This window comes from Plectropomus leopardus, chromosome 2 (genome assembly GCF_008729295.1).
Source record: "Plectropomus leopardus isolate mb chromosome 2, YSFRI_Pleo_2.0, whole genome shotgun sequence".
Taxonomy (NCBI): Eukaryota; Metazoa; Chordata; class Actinopteri; order Perciformes; family Serranidae; genus Plectropomus; species Plectropomus leopardus.
Window position 1 is genome coordinate 2,362,132 of NC_056464.1, and position 27,457 is coordinate 2,389,588.

At 40.8% G+C, this 27,457-nt stretch overlaps 1 protein-coding gene across 1 annotated transcript in view; it reads left to right on the forward strand.

Annotated features, from left to right (window-relative positions):
* Positions 1 to 27,457, forward strand: part of LOC121949536 (copine-9-like) — a 229,848-nt gene that overhangs the window by 101,151 nt on the left and 101,240 nt on the right. Inside the window, 3 exon segments of the mRNA XM_042495252.1 lie at positions 1,973 to 2,012; positions 4,189 to 4,191; positions 8,266 to 8,342. Of these exon segments, the coding sequence (XP_042351186.1) occupies positions 1,973 to 2,012; positions 4,189 to 4,191; positions 8,266 to 8,342 (120 nt within the window).

Below are 27,457 nucleotides of genomic sequence, written 5' to 3' on the forward strand. Positions count from 1 at the left end.
GAGTTTTTCTCTTGGTTGCTGCAAGTAGAAAAAACTCTCACCCTCCCAGGGTGAGTGCTATGTTCAGAATTCTTAAAAGCAACTCAATAAACAGTAAATAACTGAATGTCCACACAGAATTTAGAATTTTAAGTTCAAACCTTTTAGTGAATCTTTTCAAGCAAGCAATGAGCAGTTACAGAGCTCAGGAATGCCTCTCCCTAGCCAATAACATCAGCTAGTCAGCCTGCATTCTGACAACCTGTCTTTCCCTGATCTAGTCTTTTATACTATTACAATGAGAAAATGTGAATGAAGGTAGAGTCATCTTCTGGTTGGTTCCCCTCATTATCTGGCTCCCCTTTCAGCATGGCATCATTTTAGGATTGGTCAACTTCAAGGACAATCCCTTATTAGGAATTGTTTCTCTCTTCTAGGTGTCCTGTTGAACAAAAATATAGACACCACACATCCATTCCCTTCTGACCCACATCCATTCCGCACATCTCCTCCTCTTATCTCCACATATCAAGTTCTCTTCACATCATGCTCCCACTCTCACAACTGACCTCCAAGGTTAGACTATCATCCAGGACACTGATTTATGCAGCAATATATCTTGTCTCTTATAAGGACTGAGTATGAACACTGAATCATATACTTAAATACTCCAACAGCCTCTATGGTATATGAGATGATATTTCTTTGTTCTCAGACAATCTAACTCCCAGGGTGACTTGGTTTCATGCGTGCTAATTGCATACTAAGTCTATCACATCTGATCCTGCTGCATCAAGTGTCTTTCTGTAGAATATCTTGGCGACTCCAATGGTTTTGATAAGAGGGTAAGATAAGAATTGACCTGAGCTCCAGTCCACTTTTCTGGCCGAGGTTTGGTACAATTCGACAAAACACAATCAAAAACACAGGTCACACTGCATTTGTTTCAAAATTTCAGAAAATCCAAAGTTACTTTGGTTGTTCCACCATGCATGATTTCTGCTACCGGGAGTAGTAACTGCAAAGAACTTACATATTTATTGTAACTGTAGATTTTGGTTGCATAATGGTTGACGTCCTTCTTTTACATTGTGAAAAGCAAGGCTTATAGGAAACCAGTCTAAATGCTGATGGTGTCATTACTCTGTATGTATATATATATATATATATGTATAGCATATCGTACATTTAAAACTTATATCATAATAATGAGTTAACCTATTGAAAGCAAGTTGGCTTGATTTTTATTTATGGAAGGAAGGCTATTGAGAAAAAGACCACCTGATAGAAATTCATAAGAAATTAGTAAAAAGTTAAAGTTAAAAAAAATACCTCGAAATTAGCACAATTAGCAGAATTTACCCTGAAAAAGTGCTTAAAAATAACTCTGTAACATAATTTAAAATATGTTACCATGATGATTATAAATACAGTTTTGTAGACATTTTTCTTTTCTTTTTTTTTTTATTCTAAAACTACTAAATCTTGCAGTTTGTGGGACATTTCTTGCCAAGTTGCTGATTGCCTTTCATCCCACATTTTCAAGAAGACATCAAACCAATTTGGTCAGATTTCAAAGGTTTAAGACCCTGTGAAAGGTATCTGAAGGATGCAGGAGCAAGAAAAGTAATGTTGACCTATGTTTCAAAGGGTTAAAGCGAAGAACTGGTAGGCCTTTATTCCACAGTAAGATTATACTTTCTGTCTTTCCTACCTGAATGTCTATTGCATTGGGTTGTTAGCAGTGGTGTAGTGGAGGGCATAGACAGGTATTTGGGGTATATTGGCCTGCTCGATTGGCTGTTTACAGTGTACCTGGTTATCAGCCAAAAAACCTTTGGAATATGTATGAGTATACGCACTTCCTCTGTTGTAACTGACCCCTACCTGTTTGTACACCCACAAAATTAACTACCACCACACCACTGGTTGTTAGTGTGCGTATTCCAAAGAAAAAACACCTAAACTGTGCTGTCTTTTTCTCAAACTGCAGGTACAACGTGGACACCAGGAGCTCCAACCTTTCCAAACATGTAAGCAGCCTTTGTGAAATCCTGTTAATATGTTCCACAAGATCAAGACCCAACTGGTATGGAGGCCTGAAACCAGCAAGATGCAGTAGATGTATTAAATAAGTAAAAAACACTTGTGACTAATTACTACTGTTAGCTAAATAATTAAAATGTAATGTAAAAAAAAAGGCTTTACAGGTTTCATCAACCTATAATAGGTTGGTTGAAAAGTCTATTTGTATCTCACTTACTCACTTTACTGACTGAAGGTAAAGGATATAAAATATAAAACGTTTCTCTTTTTAACCAGCTGACTGAGGTTATGAGGAAATTTTTAAGCTTTATATACTGAACAAAAATATAAATGCAACACTTTGTTTTTGCTCCCATTTTTCATGAGCTGAACTCAAAGATCTAAAACATTTTCTAAATACACAAAAGACATTTCTCTCAAATATTGTTCACAAATCTGTCTAAATCTGTGTTAGTGAGCACTTCTCCTTTGCCAAGATATCCCACCTCACAGGTGTGGCATATCAAGATGCTGATTAGACAGCATGATTTTTGCACAGGTGTGCCTCAGGCTGGCCACAATAAAAGGCCACCCTGAAATGTTCAGTTTTATCACACAGCACAATGCCACAGATGTCGCAAATTTTGAGGGAGTTTGCAATTGGAATGCTGACTGCACGAATGTCCACCAGAGCTGTCACTCGTGAATAAACGTTCATTTCTCTACCTACTAAACTGTCTCCAAAGGCGTTTCAGAAAATTTGGCAGTACATCCAACCAGCCTCACAACCGCCGACCACGTCTAACCACACCAGCCCAGGACCTCCACATCCAGCATGTTCACCTCCATTGATTGCCTGAGACCAGCTGCCCGGACAGCTGCTGCAACATTTGGTTTGCATAACCAAAGAATTCCTGCACAAACTGTCAGAAACCGTCACAGGGAAGCTCATCTGCATGCTCCTCGTCCTCATCAGGGTCTCGACCCAACTGCAGTTCGTCATTGTAACCGACTTGAGTGGGCAAATTCTCACATTCGATGGCGTCTGGCACGTTGGAGAGGTGTTCTCTTCACAGATGAATCCCGGTTTTCACTGTTCAGGGCAGATGGTAGACTGTGTGGCGTCGTGTGGGTGAGCGGTTTGCTGATGTCAACTTTGTGGATCGAGTGGCCCATGGTGGTGGTGGGGTTATGATATGGGCAGGCGTATGTTATGGACAACGAACACAGATGCATTTTATTGATGACATTTTGAATGCACAGAGACATCGTGACGAGATCCTGAGGACCATTGTTGTGCCATTCATCAACGACCATCACCTCATGTTGCAGCATGATAATGCATGGCCCCATGTTGCAAGAATCTGTACACAATTCCTGGAAGCTGAAAACATCCCAGTTCTTGCATGGCCAGCGTACTCACCGGACATGTCACCCATTGAGCATGTTTGGGATGCTCTGGATCAGCGTATACAACAGCGTGTTCCAGTTCCTGCCAATATCCAGCAACTTCGCACTGCCATTGAAGAGGAGTGGACCAACATTTCACAGGCCACAATCAACAACCTGATCAACTCTACACGAAGGAGATGTGTTGCACTGCGTGAGGCAAATGGTGGTCATACCAGATACTGACTGGTTTTCTGTCCCCCCCAGACCTCCACAATTAAACAAAACTGCACATTTCAGGGTGGCCTTTTATTGTGGCCAGCCTGAGGCACACAGTGCAATATTCATGCTGTCTAATCAGCATCTTGATATGCCACACCTTTGAGGTGGGATGGATTATCTCGGCAAGGAGAAGTGCTCACTAACACAGATTTAGACAGATTTGTGAACAATATTTGAGAGAAATGTGTCTTTTGTGTATATAGAAAATATTTTAGAGCTTTGAGTTCAGCTCATGAAAAATGGGAGCAAAAACAAAAGTGTTGCGTTTATATTTTTGTTCAGTGTATTTCTCCTTTTTCAAAAGTTATTTAACAATTTTATTGTGTATGCAGCAATTAATTACTGTTACACTTTTGTTAACAGCATTTGATGTAAGCTCAGAACAACTCTTTTCTTCTTTTTTCTTTGTCAGTACCTTTAAAAATTGTTTTGAGATGTTTTCATTATGTCTTTTCAACTTTTGCTCTAACTTGTGTCTGCCTTTCCTCCCTGCCTCCCCACCTGGATGAGCAGAAGGTAGGCTGACACCACGCATCATCCCTTTGTTTCATTTCTACTTGTTATCTCATGGTCATTTTCTAAAATCTTTGCATTGTCTCAGACATACAAGAGATTCACACTGTTGCACAAATAATACACCATCTGCTCATCTCTGAGATATATTAGTGAAATATCTAAATCCAACAACTTCTTAATTTCTTTCTTTCTTTCTGTCTTTCTTTCTTTTGTTTCTTTTATTGACAAATCTCATGCCATATCTAATGATGAACTGTTTTGACACTTCACTTAAGGACCAATTTATGAAAACACATTTAGCTTTACGATGCATCACTCAACCTCCAGTAGTAAATACCAACACATTCTATCACATGTTACCGCTTTGTAGTGGACTTTCACATCTACATGTAACACTCTACCCTGCTCCAGCCTGTTCTCACTCACAACTCGTCAAGTACATCTGCTCTTTTAGTGCTTTTGGCATACAAGTGTGATGGCAAAATGTCTACGTCCAACTGCATCATGACTAGATAGCATGGGATGAGAATGTTGCTCAGATAGAGGAGTGGCATTGTTATGATATACCGGTGGACAGTTGGATGGCAAGGGGCGCGTCCACATACAACACACACGGGTGAGGTCACTTGAGAAGGCTGCCAAACAGAAGTGGTTGTATGCGCATGAAACTCTGAAAGCGTCAGGTAATGATAATGCCAGTAACCACATAATATAATGAGTACAATGTGCTTAAATGGTGGGTGGCTGGGGAGGTGGATGGGTGATACAAACAACGGCTTTTATGTTGGAGTCTGGACTTTGCTTCTTATGTGGATGTGTGTAGGGATTTTTTTTCACCTTACTATGTGCGTCTTTTGCCTAAACCTAACCATTGACTTTGTTGCTTCATCCCAACCACTGTGATGGTCAGCGCTGCTCTGTAAGGCAACCAGATGGAATCTTCACAATAGCTGCTGATTCTAATCAACTCAACCTTCAACTCAAAGATGTAGAAGGATCAAGGATGAATGAAATTTTGGTTTTTAAACTTTGTTTAAAAAATGCCCAATAAATCTACCTTACCACACCTTACCTTAAACATAAGAACCATGCTGCTTTATCCTGTCGTGCATTTGTTGACATCACTTTAACAGCATTGCGGAGCATAAACAGCTGACACAGAAGGATACCTAAAATGTCATAAATACAGTAGATGCAGAATGTAGGCGCAATGTGATGAATTGGGATGAGAACGTGTCAACACAAGCACATGGTGGGATTTTGCTGCACGTGGTTATGTTTAGGCAACACAAACACATGCAACCAACACCGGGATGTCAGCAAATGCACATGCTGGCACAGATAGTTAGGATTAGGGGAGGGAAGCAGACGGTGAGGTGTAGAAAGAAACATCACATTCAGACAGCCAGCACCTGACTCCCTTGTGAAAGTCCAGGATTTGCTTGACCCATCCACTGCCCGTCCTGACTACCCTATGGGCGCCCTCGCGCGCCCTCACACGCCTTATGTTACATCGTTACAAGCAATGTTTCAAACTGACACTGTCCTTCTGTGTGTCATGTGGACAATACAGGGTTCCGTCAAGCCATGTTCTCAAGTGAATATTCATATTATGTGGATGCTGCAGGTGCCATCTGGCCATCCACCGGTGTATAATAACATCTGTTCGGCTGCATTCTCAGCTGATGCTGTCCTGGGGCTTATCATATCGATGCAAACAGTGCCTTTTGATGCCAGGATCATATGCCGAAAGCACTGTCAAAGCGATGCATTGATAATTTGGAATGAGAATGGGCTGGAGATTTCCATCATGTGTGCCACTTGGTTTTCCATAGTTATCAGGTTTGACTGGATCTCTTTTGATCATGGCATCTTGTTTTCCATCAACCCCATGAAGCTCCTTATATACACATGGAATCACAGTTCAGCAACTGAGTGAGTGAGTCTGCAATTAACAATTGTTATTTATTAGTGCATTAGTCAATAATGTTACTATAACTAAACTAAAGTATTACTTTCATGATTAATCAATTAATCTTTTAGTCTATAAAGTGCAGAAATAGTGAAAAATGCTCATCACAACTAAGTAGAATATAAAGTGACATCTTGTCCACCAGACATCTTTCACTCTCTATTTAATGTCACATATTACAACTGAATTAAAAAGTTCCTAACAATACAATACCATACAAATTACTAACACAAGGTAAAACAATAATATATCATATATACACACCCATATACATAAACATACATACAAACACTCACCGGCCACTTTATTAGGTACACCTTGCTAGTACCGGGTTGGACCCCGTTTTGCCTTCAGAACTGCCTTAATCCTTCGTGGCAAAGATTCAACAAGATACTGGAAACAGTCCTCAGAGAGTTTGGTCCATATTGACATGATAGCATCACGCAGTTGCTGCAGATTTGTCGGCTGCACATTCATGATGCGAATCTCCGTTCCACCACATCCCAAAGGTGCTCTATTGGATTGAGATCTGGTGACTGTGGAGACCATTTGAGTACAGTGAACTCATTGTCATGTTCAAGAAACCAGTCTGAGATGATTCGAGCTTTATGACATGGCGCGTTATCCTGCTGGAAGTAGCCATCAGAAGATGGGTACACTGTGGTCATAAAGGGATGGACATGGTCAGCAACAATACTCAGGTAGGCTGTGGCGTTGCAACGATACTCAATTGGTACTAAGGGGCCCAAAGTGTGCCAAGAAAATATCCCCCACACACATTACACCACCACCACCAGCCTGAACCGTTGATACAAGGCAGGATGGATCCATGCTTTCATGTTGTTGACGCCAAATTCTGACCCTACCATCCGAATGTCGCAGCAGAAATCGAGACTCATCAGACCAGGCAACGTTTTTCCAATCTTCTATTGTCCAATTTTGGTGAGCCTGTGCAAATTGTAGCCTCAGTTTCCTGTTCTTAGCTGACAGGAGTGGCACCCGGTGTGGTCTTCTGCTGCTGTAGCCCATCTGCCTCAAGGTTCGACGTGTTGTGCATTCAGAGATGCTCTTCTGCATACCTCGGTTGTAACAAGTGGTTATTTGAGTTACTGTTGCCTGTCTATCAGCTCGAACCAGTCTGGCCATTCTCCTCTGACCTCTGGCATCAACAAGGCATTTTTGCCCACAGAACTGCCGCTCACTGGATATTTTCTCTTTTTCGGACCATTCTCTGTAAACCCTAGAGATGGTTGTGCGTGAAAATCCCAGTAGATCAGCAGTTTCTGTAATACTCAGACCAGCCCGTCTGGCACCAACAACCATGCCACGTTCAAAGTCACTTAAATCACCTTTCTTCCCCATTCTGATGCTCGGTTTGAACTGCAGCAGATCGTCCTGACCATGTCTACATGCCTAAATGCATTGAGTTGCTGTCATGTGATTGGCTGATTAGAAATTTGCGTTCACGAGCAGTTGGACAGGTGTGCCTAATAAAGTGGCCGGTGAGTGTATACACAAATACACTTCTATGCACACACACATAAACACATCCATCCATTGTAGACATATGCACATACACACATACTTATATATATATCTGTATATATATATATACGCATACACACACACACACACACACACACACACACACACACACCAAAGTTCGAAGAATCCAGCAGTGGCATCCAAGGGTTGATAATCTAACTGAGCATATACATATTGTCATTAACGTAGACTGCTCATCATTTCCCCATTTGTATGCACTGTCAGTTTGCATTGCTGTGGTTGTTGTGCTGAGCAGGAACAATTTAAATTCACTTTCCTGTTTGGTAATCCTCTCAGAGGGATGCCTGAGAACCTGAATATTTGTTCTTGACCAGGTACTGTCCCCTATGAATAACACACACAAGAAGCACAGGAGGTTCTCTCTGACAGATTAGACATTTTTCTCCTGGTGTTGCACACCACAGTAAATCTGATTACTTTTACCGGTGGTTTGATTGATAACAAGACACTGCACCTTTGCCCCAAATGACCCATTGCCTCTAATTGGACTGCATTGTGCAGTATTAACTGTATGCTGTCTCCTCTTCTCCATCAAGGACTTCCTGGGCCAGATGTTCTGTACACTGGGGGAAATCCTTGGCTCAACTGGCAGCAGGCTGGAGAGGACACTCTCGTAAGTACAGCATACACACAATGTGACTAGATATCAGAAGGTCTCCAATTTAGATTTGTGCAAAACTCCAATGATCCGTTTGGAATGTAAATAAAACACAACTGCGAGATGACTGAGTTTCCACTGAGTGATGTTATGTGACTTCTCCTCTGGTGATAACATTCCAAGAAGCGTGGCAATGGATGTTCATTAGCAGGTTTATTTCTATTGCAGTCACTGCACAGCCATCATTATTTCCAATGGCAGACCACATAGGCGTGTTAGGGTTAGGGTTAGGGAGGGGAGTTAACACGTTACACGTGGGAGCAGCCGTGATAGTCCTCGATTTCACAGAGGAATTGTAGATTCAAAACTTCTGGATGATCCGCTCAACTTTTGACCAGTTATATGATACAATAACACCTCTTGTAGGGCCTGCTGCATCACGACCGAGTAAGCGTTGAGTTAGAAAAGCCCAAAATAGTGTTTCCATTGCAGTTTTGCAAAATGAAGCTTCTCAGAATTATTTGATTTTTTTTTTAAATATGGTTTAAAAAATGACCAATGAATCTGACGGGTTTCCACTAGGTGTATTTTATTGTCGCAATTTCATTTTGTGCAACTTGAAGGGTCATGGAAAGAGAAGCACCCAGGGCTCTCTGGGAAGTGTGTTTGGAACAATGATTATTTAATGTTATCCACAAAATGCAGAAACAACAGCTGATGTTGTGCTGTTGTATACTGATTCATTCATCACAAACAAATCCTTAAAAATCATGGAGTTTGGTATTAAATTCAAGTGTTCAAAGGGCTGAACTCGACACTTGAATCCAGTTACCTGAATAAACATGTAACGGTAAAAATTCAAAGTAACATACACTGGTTTTGCTGAGGTACAGTCACATCACACTGCTTCCCATTCACTTCAATGTAGATATGTGTAACTGAGAAATATAAGTCATTTCCAACAATGCTGTCCATGTGCACAGTCATATTCAATTCTTTAATCGTGAGAAAGCCAAAAAACATACATAAAAGAGATCTTCCATTACTTGAACTCTTTTTCCTGTTGTTCAAGCAAAGGTAACCTTGACCCACACACTTAATACCACATAACCAGAACAGACTCAAGATAATTGACAGATAACAACAGATACACTGCAGACAGAAGCTAACTGCTTCAATCCAAAAAGGTCAGTGCCTAGGCCCAAAATCCCAAGCTGGCCGAATCCAAAAAAGACAAGTGAGGTAATTGTGTAATTATTCAACCCGCCTACCTATGAACCCAAAGCAACGCAGACGCCAAACCTCCCCAGCAAAAAACAACAGCCCCCTCCCACAATGCATGACTTTAATATCCAGGGAACATTTGCATGTCTTCAGTTAAAACACACAGATTTGTTGGAGGTCAGGTCAGGTCATTGGCACTACATCAGCCAACAGTGATGTGCGTTTGTAGATGGAAAGTCAGTTTTTGAGCAATGTGCCTTAATTTTGTTCAGCAAAAAAATGGCACATGGCTCTCACACTTTTTACAGTTGGACCTCACTGTTCAACATGTATTCATTCAGGTGTATGTGGTTGTAGAAGGTAGAAGGTAGATTTATAAGTCACATTTAAACTTTGTTTAAAAAATGAAATTACATCTGTCCTTGATCCTGCTACATTTGATCTTTAAAGATTCCTTCTGGTTGTTTGGCATGCTACAGCTGATGGCATCATACAATTCCTGCAGTGCATTTTTTAATTTGCATCAGAGTTTTGGCTTCCTTATGGCTCCCAACAAGGTCTGCCCATCCAGTGCAACAGCTTGATCAAGGATTTAGGGGTTAACCATGTTTCTGTGAAGATGTGACTGGAGCAGTCCTCGATCTCCCGTTGCTGAGTGAGCCTCAATTACATCTCATCCACATTGGTCAGAAGAAGGCTTGGTAGAGGAACAGCTCTTGGTCCAAGTCGGGTCAGCCTTGCCCTGATGCTGGCTCTCCTCCCTCTCTTTGTCTGGTGCTTTTGGTTACATTTCTCCTCTCTGGTCTGACTGGCCGCTTGGCATATGCTGTTTGTGGGGATCCTCTCACAGTCTGCTGCATTCAGTCCAAGCCCCACACAACTTTTCCTGATGTTGATAAATGTGTGTTTATGTGTGTGATTTAATGTGTACAGTATACATTAATCCACATTTAAACAAATGTAAATGCACCTAAGTCACTCATTAGTCCCTTGCCTGATGTTAAAAGGCATGCTAAAATAATAATTAAAAAATACAATATGAAGATACAATATGTATGTACAATGGATTAAAAAAAGGCACACAATATAGTTAAACATGTACAAGTAAAATTATACAACACAGTTTGATGATATGAGTGGATAAAAATCCGAATAGCTGATGATGCAGGCACACTATGAGTATAGTCATTTTAAAATAGGTTAATAAAAAGTAGCAGGTCATGTATGTTGAAGCAGTAACTGTGCAGATGCTGGTGATGTGAGTCACCCTGATGAGAGATGCAGTTCCACTCTCAGGGCTGAGATCTCTTGTCAGTATCTTCTGTGGCTACCTGGCAGTCTCTTCATGATGAGGATGAAATGTTGGTTCAGGAATCTTTATGAACATCATTATGGACATTGCTGGAAGTCATATGGTGCATCTTGCACCCTGACTTCATTCAGCAGGACAGAAGCTCCTGGACTAAAGTTAGACTAATGTCCAGGCAGTCAGCAGTTGCTTCAGATATAATTAAAGCGTCCTTGAGCTAAGCTTTTACGCTTCAACAGAAGCGACTCATCGGTCAGTACTGGAAAGCTGTGGTTATACTGGGAAGCTCCCAAGTGTAAATGTAGCCTACATACTGAAGTATAAACAGTATGAACCAGAAGTCATGTTTACTTAGTATTTTCCATCATTGAGTGTTTTTCAATGATGGAAAAATCTGAAGGCCATCTGTCATTTTTGACAGATTGGAACACTGAGGGCGAGCTCCCGTTAATTTAAAAAAGCCAGTATAAAGACGGTCCTCACATAAAACTAATCTGTCTCTGTAGTAGAAAAACACTTTTGAAACTGGTGCGACATGACTAAATAAAACAAAGAAAAAAGGGTGCTTTAGGTCAAGACTATGAGTTTACCATATCATATCGTACTAAATAATACCAGTATGATTTTTAATATGATAAGAAAAGTTTATATCGTGATAATGCCAATATTTTGACTTTGTGGTGTCGCTTGGACTTTGCTAAGCTTGTCTTTTTAGAGGCATAACTTATTTTTGTTGGCCAAATTTTGTATTATATCTTACGTAATTTTGATCTGCTCCTGTAGAGGTATTATTATTTTATATAAACCTTGTTGTTGGCCTAGATATTATTTATTACCTTCTTTTTGGCTTGTGCCTTTAATTGATAGGACAGCTTTAAGAATGAAAAGGCGGAAAGAAAGGGATGACATTCAGCGAAGGGCCGCAGGCTGAAATTGAACCCGCGGCTGCTACAGCAAAGACAAAGGCCTTTGCACATGTAGTGTCCAGTAGCTCACCTTGTAGAGTGGATGCCCCAGGTGTTCATTACTTTTTTTAAAAATATAAATTAAGTTAAATATTTTTCATATTTTAATGTCTGAATAGTCCTCAGAATTAAAAGTTTATTGCTCTTAGAAAGGGTGAATATGTATTGATATACTATAATATCATCATTGGAATTAATTAGTCTCGAAATGACAATATTATCAGTCATGGTTTGGCTGCGGCTCTGGTGGGTTGAGTGGGTTGTCCTCTAATCAGAGGGTTGGCAGTTTGGCAGCAAGGCACTGAACCTCAAATTGCTCCTGATGCTGCGTGTAAATGGTTACTGAGTAGGTGGCACCTTATATGGTAGCCTCGGCCACCAATGTGTGAATGTGTAAGTGGGTGAATGTGAAGTGTAGTGTGAAAGCTCTTTGGGTAGTCAGAAGACTAGAAAAGCGCTTTACAAGTGCAGTGCAGTCCATTTAATAGTGATGCCACTGATAAGCAAGACAGAAAAAGAGGGATTGATTTCATGGAAAACATCTCTCATCCGCACAGTCAGTGTCTCTGTTCATTTTTTTCTCTCCATGCTCTAATAAATTCATAATTTGTAAGCTTGCTCTGTATCAATAAAATGAATGAAACTGAATGAATGAAATCAAATGCTATTAGACATGTTTTATCATTAAAGGTATAATTTGGCCGTGCTTGTGTTGTGGCTGCATTGATACTGTACCTCCGGCTCGCCTTGATCGTGGTCTTGGTTTTGCCATTGTTGTGGTACTGTCTGAAGCTGTGTCTGTGTCCTGGGCCTTGGTTGTGCAGATGCCGTGATCCTGCTTGAGGCGACCTTCTCCTGCCATTATTATGAGTCATGCCTCCACTAGCAATATATGGATGGGACTCTTTACACAATGTTTGCATATAGCATTGCATGCTATCATAGAGTGCATTTAGTAATTTTACACCTAACATTATTGTTATATGACATACTTTTGTCACCATTATTGCTGTTGCATCTCTCCCACTCTCTACTACTCTCTTCTCCTCTCTCTTTCTCTTTCCTTTTTGTCATTATTGTAATTTAATTGTTATATACGACAACTATTGCATGTCTGTCCGTCCTGGAAGAGGCATGCCTCCTCAGTCGCTCTTCCTGAGTTTTCTCTTGTTTTTCCGCCATTACAGGGGTTTTTTTTCGGGTGGAGTTTTTCCTTAGGCGATGTGAGGGTCTAAGGACAGAGGGATGTCGTATGCTGTGAAGCTCTCCGAGGCAAACTTTGTTGTGTGATAATGGGCTTTATGAATAAAATTGACTTGACTTGACTTGACTTGACTTGACTTGACTTGACTTAGAATCTGTAGGATTTTCCTAAAAAGACAATATATAGACTCATACAAAAGTAATCCCTCTAAATCATCACTCATGACACACTAGAAAAGTGTGTTATGTGCATGTATTTTATCTGCAGAGACTCTGGCCTGTGTTTTCCAATTTCCTCCCCACCCCAACCTCGGCCAAATAACGGTGTGCAGGTACAGCCCGTTCTCATTCTAAAGTCGCCAATAACCACCGCTTTTTCAGTGCTGATGAAGATCCAGATGCCAATAGCCACCTTTCACGTCTACATGATACACTGCTGGATGGTGTCATCTAAGAACGCAGTTGGACAGAGCCTGTCGCAGTGTTATTACATGCTGGCAGATGGTGGGATGGCACCTGATGGCAGGACAGCATCAAATTGAAACGTTGCTGCTAATGACGCAATGTAAGGAGCTCAAGGTCGCCTTTAGTGTGGCTGGGACGGGTGGTGGATGAGTCCAACAAACCCAACTTTCATGCATGGATAGAGCATGGAGTCTGTTCATTTCCCGTCTGTATGGAATCCTAACCAGCTCTGCCAACATGTGACGTTGGTGACCCAGCATTGGTTGCCATGTGCTTTTGTTGCCTAAACATAACCTGCAGCATCATCCCACCATGTGCTTGTGTTGACATCACAGTAGCGGCATCAAATGTAAAGAGCAGATGCAAAAGGATACCTGAGTGTAATATGTAGACACGAAAGTCCACTCCAAGGAGGCCACATGTGATGACTTGGGATCAGAACGTTGTGACATTTCCTGCATAGTACATCTTTAGAATATATTTCTAGCCCAACCTCTGCTATGATCCATCCTGGAGATATTAAAGTTAAAAATGACACTCTGCCACTCAAGGTGTGTCGCTAAAATACCTGCTACTGTAAGAATATAAAAAATATGATCCAATTCCGAAAGACACCTGTGCGCTCTTGATCGATCCGTCCCTATCACCTTGGCTGCGGCCAGCAGGTCTGATACAGTGACAGCTTCTCTTCCCTCCTTTGAGAGAGCAGAGCAGCGATTGGTGTGTTGGCCTGAGGCTGACAACGTGACACCAGATGAAGCTACCGTTTCACCACGTGCCTTGTTTATGACTTTTGAGAGCCTGGAAGGCTTCCACATGTTCTGTCTATAATTAGATGGTTGTTGTAACTGATAAGCGGCCATGTGTGTGTGTTGGAGGCATGCTGATGATGCTTTTGACGAACAGGTAGACACTCCCAACATCCTAAAATCAACTTCTGAACCGATGCCACTCATTTGCAAGCTTATTTAAACTTTAAGGTGATTAGAGATTCTCTTTTATTTTATTTTATTGGAGACATAAATAAGGACTTAGGTAGAATGATATCCCCTGTCATACTGTATGTGTCCTGAGTTTTCATAGGATTGATTGGTGAAAACCCTCCGCTAAAATAAGAACATAAACAAAAGGAGAACTCCACTTCAGAGTCATAAAGCACACATTTAATGATCAGCCACCTATAAATCATATTCCAGAGACCCTCCTCTGTTGTCAGAGCTGATTGGGCTGTGAATCCCTCGCTGTCAGTTATCTTTGTTGAAGCCTTTGGGAGCATTTCTTAATTCACACAGCTTGTCAATGACAGCGTGAAACTGATGCCCTTGGATGCCACTGCCGGATTCTACCAACTTCAGTGTGTGTGTGTGTGTGTGTGTTGGGGGAAAGAACTGATGCCTGGGTCCCATCAAGTGAAGCTATATGACTAAAATGCCAAATCTTAAATAACTGTACCTCTTGCCATCTTACCTGAGGTAGATGAGAAATTTGATATCTATATTGTGTGTGTGAGTGTGCGCGCGTGTGTGTGCAATTCAGCAACAAGTTCAGTGTGTGTTTAGCAAACTGCTAAAGGTGAAAACTTATAAACTCATTTTCCTACATTAACAGAGCCCCCAGAACCCTTCTATGGTCTAATTGTTCCACCCAGAATCCTCTTTGGGAATTCTATCCAGAACCTTTCTACTCTCTAATGATAAGAACCCAGCTTAGGGTGTTCTACCAAGAACAGTCAAATTACAAGGATTTAGAAACAACCCACCCAGTGTGTTTTATAGAGGACCCTTTTTTAATCGAAGGATTTTATCGAGAACCCAGATAGTTCTACCATGGAACCTTTTATATTCCAAGATTCCAAGGATTTCATCTAGAACCCACTCAGGTAGTTCTATAGAGAATCCTTTTTTCCCAAGTATTTGCTTTTACAGCCAGGTAGTTTTATTGAGAAATCAGTACAATTTCAAGGATTTCATCTAGAACCCACCCAAGGGAGCCCTTAAAAAAGTAACTGACTACATTACCCATATCTCTCTCTCACTAATCGCAGTTTTAGTTCAGCATAGAACCCTTACTTTGAAAAAAAAAACCTTGAAAATTTCTTTAAAAAGGTTTTTTGTTTTTTTAATAAGCAAATGATTCTGGGTGGAATCTCAGCCTTTTGGAAGAACCCTTGGGGAACCTTCTTTTCTAAAAGTGTGCAACATCTTAACATCAGTTGAAAGGCAACAGTGTGTGTGTGTGTGTGTGTGTGTGTGTTTTTGTGTGTGTGTGTGTGTGTGTGTGTGTGTGTGTGTGTGTGTGTGTGTATGTGCTTGTGTGTGTGTGCGTACATGTGTGTTGGCCATGTCTATCCTGAGCATACAGTATCTCAGATGAAATTGATGTCGATCCTTTTATCAGACTGTGAATTTCATCCATGCATGTTTCAAAAATTAGTGGGTCCTGATAACATATTCATATTCTGATTTTATGGACTTGCCTCCATGTGGATGACTGACGATGCTTCAACTCTGATTTGTATTTACACAAGCTCTAAATGATGGAGCCCTCTGACACATCAATTTCTACTCAATGTCAGAAAGTTTGCTCTGCACACACAAACATCTCACAGTTCAAATGCAGTTTCAATCAGAATTAAAGCTGCAAGCGGTGATGAACGGGCCCTCGTACCTCCACGCACGTCGGGGCTACTTGCTGGACGCTGACTGGTGCGGCTGCATCTCTCTGGGAGAGGGCAACACTGCAGTGTGAAAAAGAAGCCAGCCTGTGTGATTGTGTCAGGGCTCTCTGGAGCTTGATACCTGTGAAGTTTCTTTAGAAGGTGTTTGTGACTCTCTCTGACTCTTTCTCTCCCTCTCTCTCTCTATGTGAGATGTAGATTCAAACCTGCCACCTCCAGAGGTGTGAAATGGGGAAGCAGTCAGCCTGTGTGATTGTGGGAGGGCTAAATTTGCTGTAATCTACTCCTTTTATATGGCTGAGATTATGGTAAACAATGGAGTAAGAGCTCTATCTGCTGGACAAACTATAGAGTGCAACTATTTCAAAACCACCCCAGCATCATTTTCTGCACTGCAGCTTTGTTGAAATTTTCTAGGTGGAACTCCAGAGCCATCTAGACACATCAAAGCAAAGAAAAGCATATCAAATATCACATTTTAGGATTTCTGATGTGTGTGCCACGTTTGGTGAGTTTTGGTGCATGCCTTGCCCCTAAAAAAGTGCTTCCGGTTTTACAGCAAATAATGTGTAACTTTGGCAACAGCGTTTGATGAAACTCAAGTTTCATTTCTGTGCATCATGTAGGTCTTTACAGTTTTCTAACTGAATATAAAACTTTGCCTTTCCTGTGTCAGTAGGTGGCACTCTCATTATCACTTAATATTGTCATATAGATGTGTTCAGGGCAGGACTTTCATTAAACATGTGAAGTTTGGGGCAGATTGGACCATTCACAGCAGAGTTATATACCACTTCCTGTTTACTTCCTAGTTCATAGCAGAACATGCAAATTAGATGCCTCATAAGGCTCACACAGTGTGATAACTTTTGGTGTCGAAGGTCTTATGAATGCAGCCATTACATTTGAAGTCAATCTGATGAAAGCTCTAGGACAAGTTCTAAAAATAACGACCCCTGAAAATGGCCAAAACTACACCAAAATTAAAACCGTTGGTTTTACAGTATGGCACCAAGAGACTTTTTTTGTAGGTCTTGGGGTGTTACACAGGCCTCCAAAATTTTGCAGGTCTAGGTAAAACGTGCTGCAGGGGCTGCTTCGTTGAAAATCTGTAGGGGGCGCCACTAATACATTTCCTCCCACCCACGCACGAGACCATTAAAATATCAAATATTTCACCAGACCTGATAAGTATGCAAAGTTTCATGAGTTTTGGAATACGATAAAGCCCTCAAAAAGGCAATTCATTTGAGAAAATAATAATAATAATAATTAAAGCTGCAAGCAGCGATGAAAGGGCCCTCGCACCCCCATGAATCTTGGGGTAACTGGCGTGACTCCAACTGCCCCAATTTTTAATTGTAGTGAAAGTCAGAAAATGCATGCAGAAGGTTTGGACCATTGCTTGACATATTTCACATGATGTAATACTTCCTAAAACCACTAGGTGGCGATGGAGACAACACAAAATCAAAGTCATCCTGGTCCACATCATTTGTAGACCAAACCATATAAATTGCATGCAAATCAAAGGATGATATTGTTATGCAGCATACTTCCTGTTGCCAGTAGGTGGTGCATTGAGTATCACATGTTGATGTGTTCAGGGCCGTAACCTGTTCACACCTGTAAAATTTGAGGCTAATCGGTTATTGCAAACTGAAGTTACAGAAGCTTCCAGTTTGGTGGTGAATACTGCATTGTCACAGCAACATCATTCATTGAAAACGTGATCTTTACAAGGAGGCATCATAAAAGTCTTACAGCAGCTTTTGTTACCAAGTTTGAGTTGAATGTTCCCCTGTAAGGGGATGCAACTAAAAATATAAATCATGAAAATTCCTGTTTCCAGAAGGTGGTGGTATGCCGATAACTCAAGTGAGCCATGCAGATGTGTTCTTCTCTGTACTCTTATCAAGCATGACAAATTTGGGGAAGATTGGACAATGTCTGGTTTAGTTACAACAACTTCCTGTTTAATGGCGAAACATCAAAGTTGACAACCTAGCCATGCCCACATAGTGTGACGAAAACTCAGAAACTGAAAAACGTTTGATGTCCCATAATCTTTCATTTCAGTGAAAGTCGGAACAAGCAGGCGGAGAGTTTCGATCCTTCAGTTAGATATTACATATGGGGTATTACTTCCTGTGGCCACTAGGTGGCGCTGGGGACCACACAATGCATGTCATCTTGGTCTACATCATTTGTAGACCAAACCATGTAAATGTCATGTAAATCAAAGTATAGTTGTGATAAGAGGCTTACTTCCTTTTGCCAGTTGGTGGCGCTATGATTATCATACTTAATTGACATGTTGATGGCTTGGTTCAGGGCTTCACCTTGATCGCACCTGTAAAATTTGGGACCAATCAGTTGATGCAAAGTAAAGTTACAACAACTTCCTGTTTGGCGGCAAAGACCATTTTGTCCATGGCAACAATGTTCATGAAAAACCTTTGACATAGCAAGGAGGTCTCAAAGCTTTTCTTACCAAGTTTGAGCTGAATATGGTCAACCTGTAAGGAGGTGCACATCAAAATATAAAACATATAACTCCTTGTCTCCAGTAGGTGGCCCTGTCATGATAACTTGATAGAGTCATGGATGTGTTCAGGCCAGGCCCCCAGGAAGTGCGCCACCCTCTGAAGCAAAATTTACATAGTGGCTAAATGTGGAACTACAGCATCAGGTGATGCACACTGGCCCAGAAAGACTTTCCCCGATTTGCTTAACATTGGGAAAGAGACCTTCTCAAATCACTTGATAATTTTTTTGAGACATGTTGACTTTTCAGAACGCATTTTTTAATAGCCATTATTTAAAACATTAAGTCCTAAAGACGTAAAATGCACCATTTTCCGAATGGAGATTTGGAATTTGTTTTTTCTCCAGACATAAAATGAGCGCGCATAGGACCCGCAGGACTCTACCACATGAAGCGCACATGTAACTCTTGGAGTCCCTGACACAACACAGGCTTTGTGCCAGCCGGAGTAATCAATATTTTTGAATCATAATTCATCATTTTTACCATTTTCAACTCATCCATACACTGTTGGCTGTAAAGCTGTAATATGGTCGTCTTACCGTGTCTGTATCAGAGACCGTATATACAGTCTGCGGTCTGTATTCAAACTACCAGTTATCAGTGAGCAGCGCGGAGCACTAGTGACAGTTACTAAACAGTACTGAACATAGTATTTACTTAAAGTTGAGGTGTGTAATAATACACGGGGCAATATTACAAGGTACCGCCTTTTATCATATTTTTGTCGGCACAACACATTTTGATTCTGTTGATTTAATTTCTCCGGTCGTGATTACGATATGATTCCCTGATAAACTGTGTGTGTTTGTGTGTGTGTGTGTGTGTGTGTACGTGTGTGTGTGTTTGTGTAGAGAGAGAGAGATCAATATACAATTATCTGATTATCTTGTAAACATTAAAGCCAACTGCAGCGCTATCTGTATACCGCTGATTAGCTGCTGTTGCTAATAAGCTAAGCTACTAAGAGAGGGATGCTTGTGAATGATCGCTGTTCGCTTTGAGCACTTGACTCGGGTAACTTGTGTGAGCGAGCCAGTGAGTTGGAGTCAATACTCGGGTACACTCGGCCACACTCAGCCGCGTTCGGCTGTCATTAATCACTTCTACGCATGCTCTATGGGCCAGTAGATAGGTATTTTACACTTTTCTAAACCCGGAAAAGAGTTTTCTCTGCTTCATGCGCTGTATCCAGATTTATAATAGATCCATAATAGACCGTTCAGTGCTCGGGCCCTAAATACTGACAGGGATGATGATAACCTGTAGGAGGAAACCTATGATGGCACATGGGCCTGAATTGGAAGAGCTTTAAAGCATAGACCCACACCTGACACACTGACATGGAAATGATAAAGTATATTGATCCTCTTTTAATGGCAGACAGGTTTCCAAGGCAACTGAGAGCGTGAAGTGTACTTTATATTGTGTGCAGCTGTAAAATCCAGCTGGGTGAGCCATTTCCTCCATGCTGCTCCATTCTTCTGTGCTAAAGATGACATCAGAGCCATGGCAAGGATTCTATTTTCAGACGCTGGGTGGGGAGAGGAAGAGAGCCCTGTGGCATTTAACACGTGGAGGACAGGATTACGAGGGAAACCCACCTCAAGCACCTAGTCACGACTCACGCTCCTCTGTTTAGGCAGCTCCGAAGCTCTCACAGGCTAAAATATGGGTCTGTAATAACAATCACTCACCTGCTGACCTGGACTGAACCGCCTCTTTTGCTTTGGTAATGTAGTCCAATCAAGCTCTGCATAAAGTAGTGTAGCTACTTTAACACTTGACAAGACTCACTGGAAAAAGGTCTGCTTAAGGTGCAGTAAATGTGATATTTAAGATTCCCAAATAGAAACAGACCATAACAGATCTGGTTGGAGTAGTTGTTGATGAACACTTCTGTTTTGTAACAAAGAATATATGTGGACTGAAATGTCAAACCTAGTTCTCATTCCCAAATACTGATGCATGATCAGCGTCTATCTGTCTTTAATTCCAGTGCACCGTGCAATCTTTAGCATCTGTAAGAGATGCACCAGACAACTAGTTTCAGTGTATGTTCCTCCACAGCAATGACCTCATTCAAAGAGTGTGAAATGCCTGGTGATGCTTGACGATAGTGGTGGATTTGTCAAATACACACAGGACATTCATCAAGAAGACGGCTGTTTGTGTCCCATTTGAAACCAAAAGTCAACGTTAAGTTTTTAACTACATACAACACGTTCTCATCCCAACTTGTCACATGGTGCCACTCTTTCAGTGACCGTCTACGTCTATTTATGATGTTTTAGGTATCCTTAGCTGTTTACGCTCAGGGATGTTGTTACAGTGATGTCAACAAATGCACATGCTGGGTTGACGTAGCGTGGTACTTATGATTATACATCATCACATGGCAACCAACGCGGATCGTCAGGATGGTTCGGCAACAGAGTCACGGATGGTTAGATTCAGACAAAAGAGGCACATTGTAAGGTGTAAGAAAAAAATCCTCACATCCACACGGGAAGTAAATCCTGCACAAATTTTGGTTGTTTGTGGGACTCATCCACCTCCCCACCTTCCTGCATATATGAACTCTCATGCTCCTTATATTACGTTGTTACCATCAGCGTTAAACCTGACGCTGTCCAGTTTCATTCAGTTGCATTCTCAAGTGACAGCAACTGTGTGCGCTGCATGTGGACACACCTGGTGCTGTCCGACAGTTCGCAAGAGTATGATAACAGTGCCAGTGGTTCTGTTCTAGCGGGTTCTCATCTGACAAAAGTGGCTTTTGGCTTCATATGTGTATGCATATATATATAAAAACTATGATAACAAGCCTGATGGAAAGTTTAATTTCACTGTTGCTATTTTTATTATACCACCTGTTGACATGAAGCGATGGCTGAGAGAGCTATGACCTGCAATGATTGAATGGTATCCATAGCAACCAGCATCATCAGGCCCACCAGTAAGGCAGGTGTCTGTAATAACAGGAGAAGGGCACTCATGATGCTATTTTATATAAAGCGTCTGTGAAATATTGATTGATTGTCCTTCACAGTTTTATTATTCCAGTGTTTAGCATATATTGACTGTCTGACAGTCACCTCTAAAATTGTGACTTTGAGGTTCAGATTAAATATGCAGATTATTGCACATGTGCACGCCCTAGATTTTTCTCTCCATTATTTCTCCAACTGCTTGCAACTGACATACATACATGATTTTTTTCTTTCTTTTTTGTCAGTTATTTCTATCCAGGCTCTTTCTTTTTAATGACACCACACTTCTCTGCTCTCCAACAATTTCTCCTCAGCTGCCTCACACATCAAATTGGTTTGAATATGATGAGGAGAGATCCAGGCCTGCTCCTGTGCTTGGTATTTACAGTGCAGCCAGTGTGAAGTTCTCAGATGTGAAGGACTGAATAATGGAGGGGGGTATTGGGAGGTCTTGAGTCCCTCAGAGCCGTAATTGATTTGCTCTGTGGCCCTCTGAGCTGTGAGGTCTGTCTCTGCAGATATCTGTTGACACACGGCCCCTCGCTTGATTCCACTTTGGTCTTCAAATGCAGTTTTTGACAAACTTGTGCTGTTAATCTCAGCCAAACCAAATACTTCACACAGCATAGTCATCTGAGGTTTGACAAAAGGATTATTAATGAGCAGTGCCTGTATCAGCTGGCACACTTTATTAACTTTTGTGCTTAATGAGGGCTTTGCCTCTTAGATGTAAATCTCTTTCTATTGGCAGTCTGTCTGATTAAATATTAAAAAGCCATATGTAGATGCATGCTTGATGTTTTTTCCCATCCAGCGGGCCACTGATACAGCAAATTGGCACAAGCTCAGCTCTTTGATCAATCCCTATCACTTCTGCCTGTTAACAGACCCTTGCATTAATTTGTCACTTCACTCCATGGCTCTGGTGTTTTTTGGCCCACCCAGTGTTTAACATGAACTCATCCGACACGAACCTGTCGCTCCGCTTCTCTCTGACAGCTTCTGATTACAATCTAAAAGTAACATCAAAGCGTGTCGATATGCCTTTGATACATCGGATAAGTTTTGACAGAGCGGGAAGTTTGTGTTTGTGTCGTCTGTGTGTCCTTGTGCCTGTCTGTGTTTATTTTGATGTATGCAGAGAGGGGGTTGCCATGGAAAGGAGACTCAAGTTCTTGTGTGGGAGACTCTGGGTGGCAAGGCTGTTTGTAATGGAGAAACATCACAGGACCATGAAAATGAATGAGCTTTGAATTGGGAACTTGGGAGCAAATGTGTGGGAAATGGTTTTAGGGTGACGGTGAACCTTGACAGACCTCCTGAAAGTCTGCTTCCAGCTTTCACACCTCTCCACCATTCGGTAATTTCTTGCTGCTAGATAGATATAAACATAGAGATTTACTTTGATTAACCAGCAACGAGGTCCCAGGGCAAAAATGAGCTGTAGGCACCTAATGAAGCCCAAGACACACATGTTCCCCCAACCCAATTTACCCAGAAACCAACCAGTGGATACTCCTACACCAGAACACAAATATTCCAGGTTTTCTGTGTGTCATTTTAAAAAATATTTTTTTTTAGCAAATTCTATACGTTCTAATACGTCTAATACGTTTATTTGATCATTTGTTTTACAATGCATATGAATATAGTACAACTTCGGCCTGTTACAAACAAGCTTTAGTAACTGATGTTTCCCATATAGAGATTATAGCTACTGCTAGTTTTCAACTCATGTTCCGCGTTAGGCTTTTAGTAAAGATAAACGACGAGGGAAAAAAAAGATATCAGGGTACATGAAATGAAGTGCATACAGTAACAGTAATGGTAAAAAAGAAGGACAAAAAGGTGAATATTTACATCAAGATTACATAGAATTACAATGTACAGTTGCAGTAAAAAAAAAAAAAAAAGACAAAGATATTAATGTTTATACAGTGAAACACTCACATAAACTATGTTATAAAATAGTTAAGCATGCTGACATCTGGGGAATTCCGTTTATGGCGTCTTCCTGAGAGGCTGCGGGATTTTGAGCTCTGACCCACTGGGCCCCTTTTTTGCATTTCCGTTTCATATTAGGGTCACCCAACTGACAAAGTTTGCCTGTGAGTTAATATTACGAGACTTTGTCTTCCAAAATGCTGAGAAATAGGAATAAAAACAGTTCGAGGAGGGTCGTGTTGGACAAGGAGGCTGATGCTAGCTCAGACCAGACCTCGCTCGACAGAGAGGGGGAGGATGAAGCTATTGCTAGTGCAGCTAGTGGTCAAGCTAATGAAGCTAACATCCGGACAGCAATCCATTTACTGAGAACGGACTTTTCTAGACAACTCCGAGAAGACATATCATCCAACCAAGAAATAAAAGAGGCAACTGCTGCTTTCTCTGGGAGGCTACCTGATGCCGAAACCCACAGCCGTAAAGCAGAAGATGATATATCCTCGCTTGCTAGCAAGGAAACATTCTTTCAAAATAAAGTTCACAAGCTAACACGGAAACTGGATGATTTTAAGAACAGGCACCGGAGATCCAAGGCTAATAGGCTACCCAAGGCAGTCGAGGAAGGGGATGCAGCATCTTTCCTTCAAACCCGGCTGCCAGAGATTCTTGGCCCGGACACATGTCCACTTATCATCGAGCGTGCCCACAGGCTACCAGGTCGGCAAACTACCAAGATGTTTTTCCCGGACTTATTTGCAGAGGTACAAAAACAACGGAGTCAATTTAACGGGACCAAACAACAGCTCCGGTCTTTGAACATTGACTTTGGACTCATGTTTTCCGGCCAAAATGAGAGTATTCCACCAGGGAACCCGACATCTTTTCAACACCCCAGTGGAGGTGGAGGAATTCATCCGCCAGGCTCGCCAACAGAGGGCAGCCAGGTGGCCTGAGTAAACACAACACTGCTCTCTCAAACACTCAAAAGACTTGGGTATGCATACTTTTATGAGTGTCCTTTGAAAATAGTGGTATTTTGTAGTGCCTTATACACAATAACAATTATGTTGATGTTTAATCAGTACCTCGTTTACATTTTTTATTTAATCCAACGTAGTTTTGTTATTGGGTGATTCATATTTAATAAATCAGGGGGTGGAGAAAAAGTTTTGAGTCTCCAAGGTAGGGCATCTTTTTTGCTCCTTCTATAGAATCAGAGAAAATATCAGAGTTCTTATTTGTGGGACGGAAGGTTTTTCTGTGAAGATTTCTCACAGCGGGGAAACTTTGGGGCTAAACAGGTAATGAATAGACTTAAACAGTTCCACCCAAAAATTATATTTCTACAAGAAACACACCTACTCTCCAATGAAACTTTCCGTTTAAGAAGAGGATGGCCAGGACAAGTAATAACATGCTCTTTTTCATCACATGCGAGGGGTGTTGCTGTACTCATTCACAAATCCATACCTCTGCATATACAAAAAACAATCTTGGATCCTGCTGGTAGATACATTATTATACAAGGCTCGCTATTAAATCAAGACTTGGTTTTGGTTAATCTGTTTGGTCCCTACTAGACAACCCCAATTTTTAGAATGATATTTTCTTATTAATCTCCTCAATGCATGGTTACATAATAATAGGTGGGGATTTTAATTGCCCACTAGATCCAAAACTTGACAGATCCTCAGTGTCAGTTGTCTCTCACTCAAGAAGTAGGGAGATTATTCTTCAATTTATGCTTGAACTAAACTTAAAAGATATTTGGAGCGAAAGAAATCCCATGAAGAGAGAATATCCGTCCCATTCCACCAGCCATAATACTTTCAGCCGTATAAATTATTATCCTTTATTAAATTCCAATGTCTCTAAAATTAATGATTGCATGTACAAGAACATCCTTATATCTGGCCATGCTCTAATTCTGCCTAAGTATTCTGCCTCAGCAGCTTTTTAAGGACAGAACGCTTGGCGGCTGAAGCCACACTGGCTACGTAGCCCTCGTTTTCTGGAATATGTTGGTTCAAATATAGATTAATACTTTCTTCAAAATACAACTGAAACAGCTGCTTCAATAAGATGGGAGGCTTTTAAGACCTATAACCGAGGGCAGATGATGGGCTCCACAAAAAATAAATAAAAAAAACAACACTTACAGATGATAGAACTGGAAAGTAATATGAAGGAGCTTGAACAGGAAACACAAATTAATATTACCAGGGAAATATGTCAGTAACTAGTGATTTCAAAAGCAAAATATCAAAAACTATCCACTAATAAGGCTGTCATACTGGGATCAGGGAGAGAGAGCAGGAAAGCTTTTAGTATGGTGTATTAAAACACTGCAAAATGAGAGAGCAATTAATGAGATCATAACTAAAAATGGAGACAAAGTTACAAATCCCCAAAAGATAAATGAACAATTTGAGTCCTACTATACACTTATACACAGCAGAATGCCATTCCACCAGTAAGTCCTTTTGTCATTTTTTTTTACCTTATAAAGATTCCCACACTTGGTGAAGAAGCAAAAACTGAACTGGATTCTCCTATTACACTAAATTTATTATCTGAAGCTCCTGACAAACTACAAGGAGATAAAGCCCCTGACCCTGATGGGCTGCCAGTAGAACTATATAAAATATTTAAAAACAAGTTGTTACAGCCTCTTTTAGATATACTGCAAGATAGCTTTCTGACAGGTGAATTACCTTCCTCCCTGCGCTTTTATAATTTTACTACTTAAACCTGGAACCCCAACAAATTGTGAACCGATCTCCCAGATAAACTGCAATGCTAATATAATAGCTAAAGTGTTGGCACGAAGGCTGGAGAGATACCTCCCTCTTCTTTCTGATCCTGATCAAAATGGTTTTGTTAAAGGTCGCCAAGCTTTCCACTGTGTCCGGCGGGTCCTGCATATCATTCATGCAAAGACAGAACAACCAGTCGCAGCATTACTTTCTATTGACGCAGAAAAAGCCTTCGACTGCGTTGAGCATCAGTATCTTCACGAAATATTTTCCTTTTTCGGTTTTGGCAGTTGTTTGTCCACTTGGATTAAAGTTTGATTGCCTTTAGTAATAATCAGAATATTACTGGCATTAAATTAAATGGTATGGAGAATAAAATCGGATTATTTGCAGATGACATTATTTTATTCATGTCCTGTTTAAAGCAATCACTACGTAGCCTGATGGACACTATTAACAAGTTTGGAAGTATATCAGGCTATAAAAGAAATGACTAATTTGTTCTTTTTCTTAAGCACTCTTAGAGATTAACCCCCCATTTTGAATTAATTCAATTTAAATGGTTAATGAGAACCTAGATGACACCAACCTTGCTAAACAAATTCAGTCCCAATATTCCAGATACCTGTGTTAACTCATTGAGTGCCAGCCCTATTATATAATGGAAAGTGGCTTGTGCTAGCTTTTCTGGCCATTTTGAGTCATCTTTCAAGATCCACAGAATATTTTGTACAAAGACTCTGAAAACACAGAATAGCTCAAATGAAAGTAGAAACTCTCTTTTTCATCATGGAAAAAAACGTTTGTTTGCACCTTGTTCCATTCTTGATTTAACTGAAGTTGAATAAAGGGCTAGTTTCATCAAAAATGACATTTTTTTTCTAGAAAGCTAAGAAAAATGCATTTTTGTGAAAGGGAGTCTGTCAAGCAAAACAGTGATTTAAATGTTATAATTTTGCCTTCAATGACATAAAAAGAAATATCTGAAAATTGTATTACAAATGTTATTTTATTGTAAAATAGATATGCAAAGTACAGCACAATGC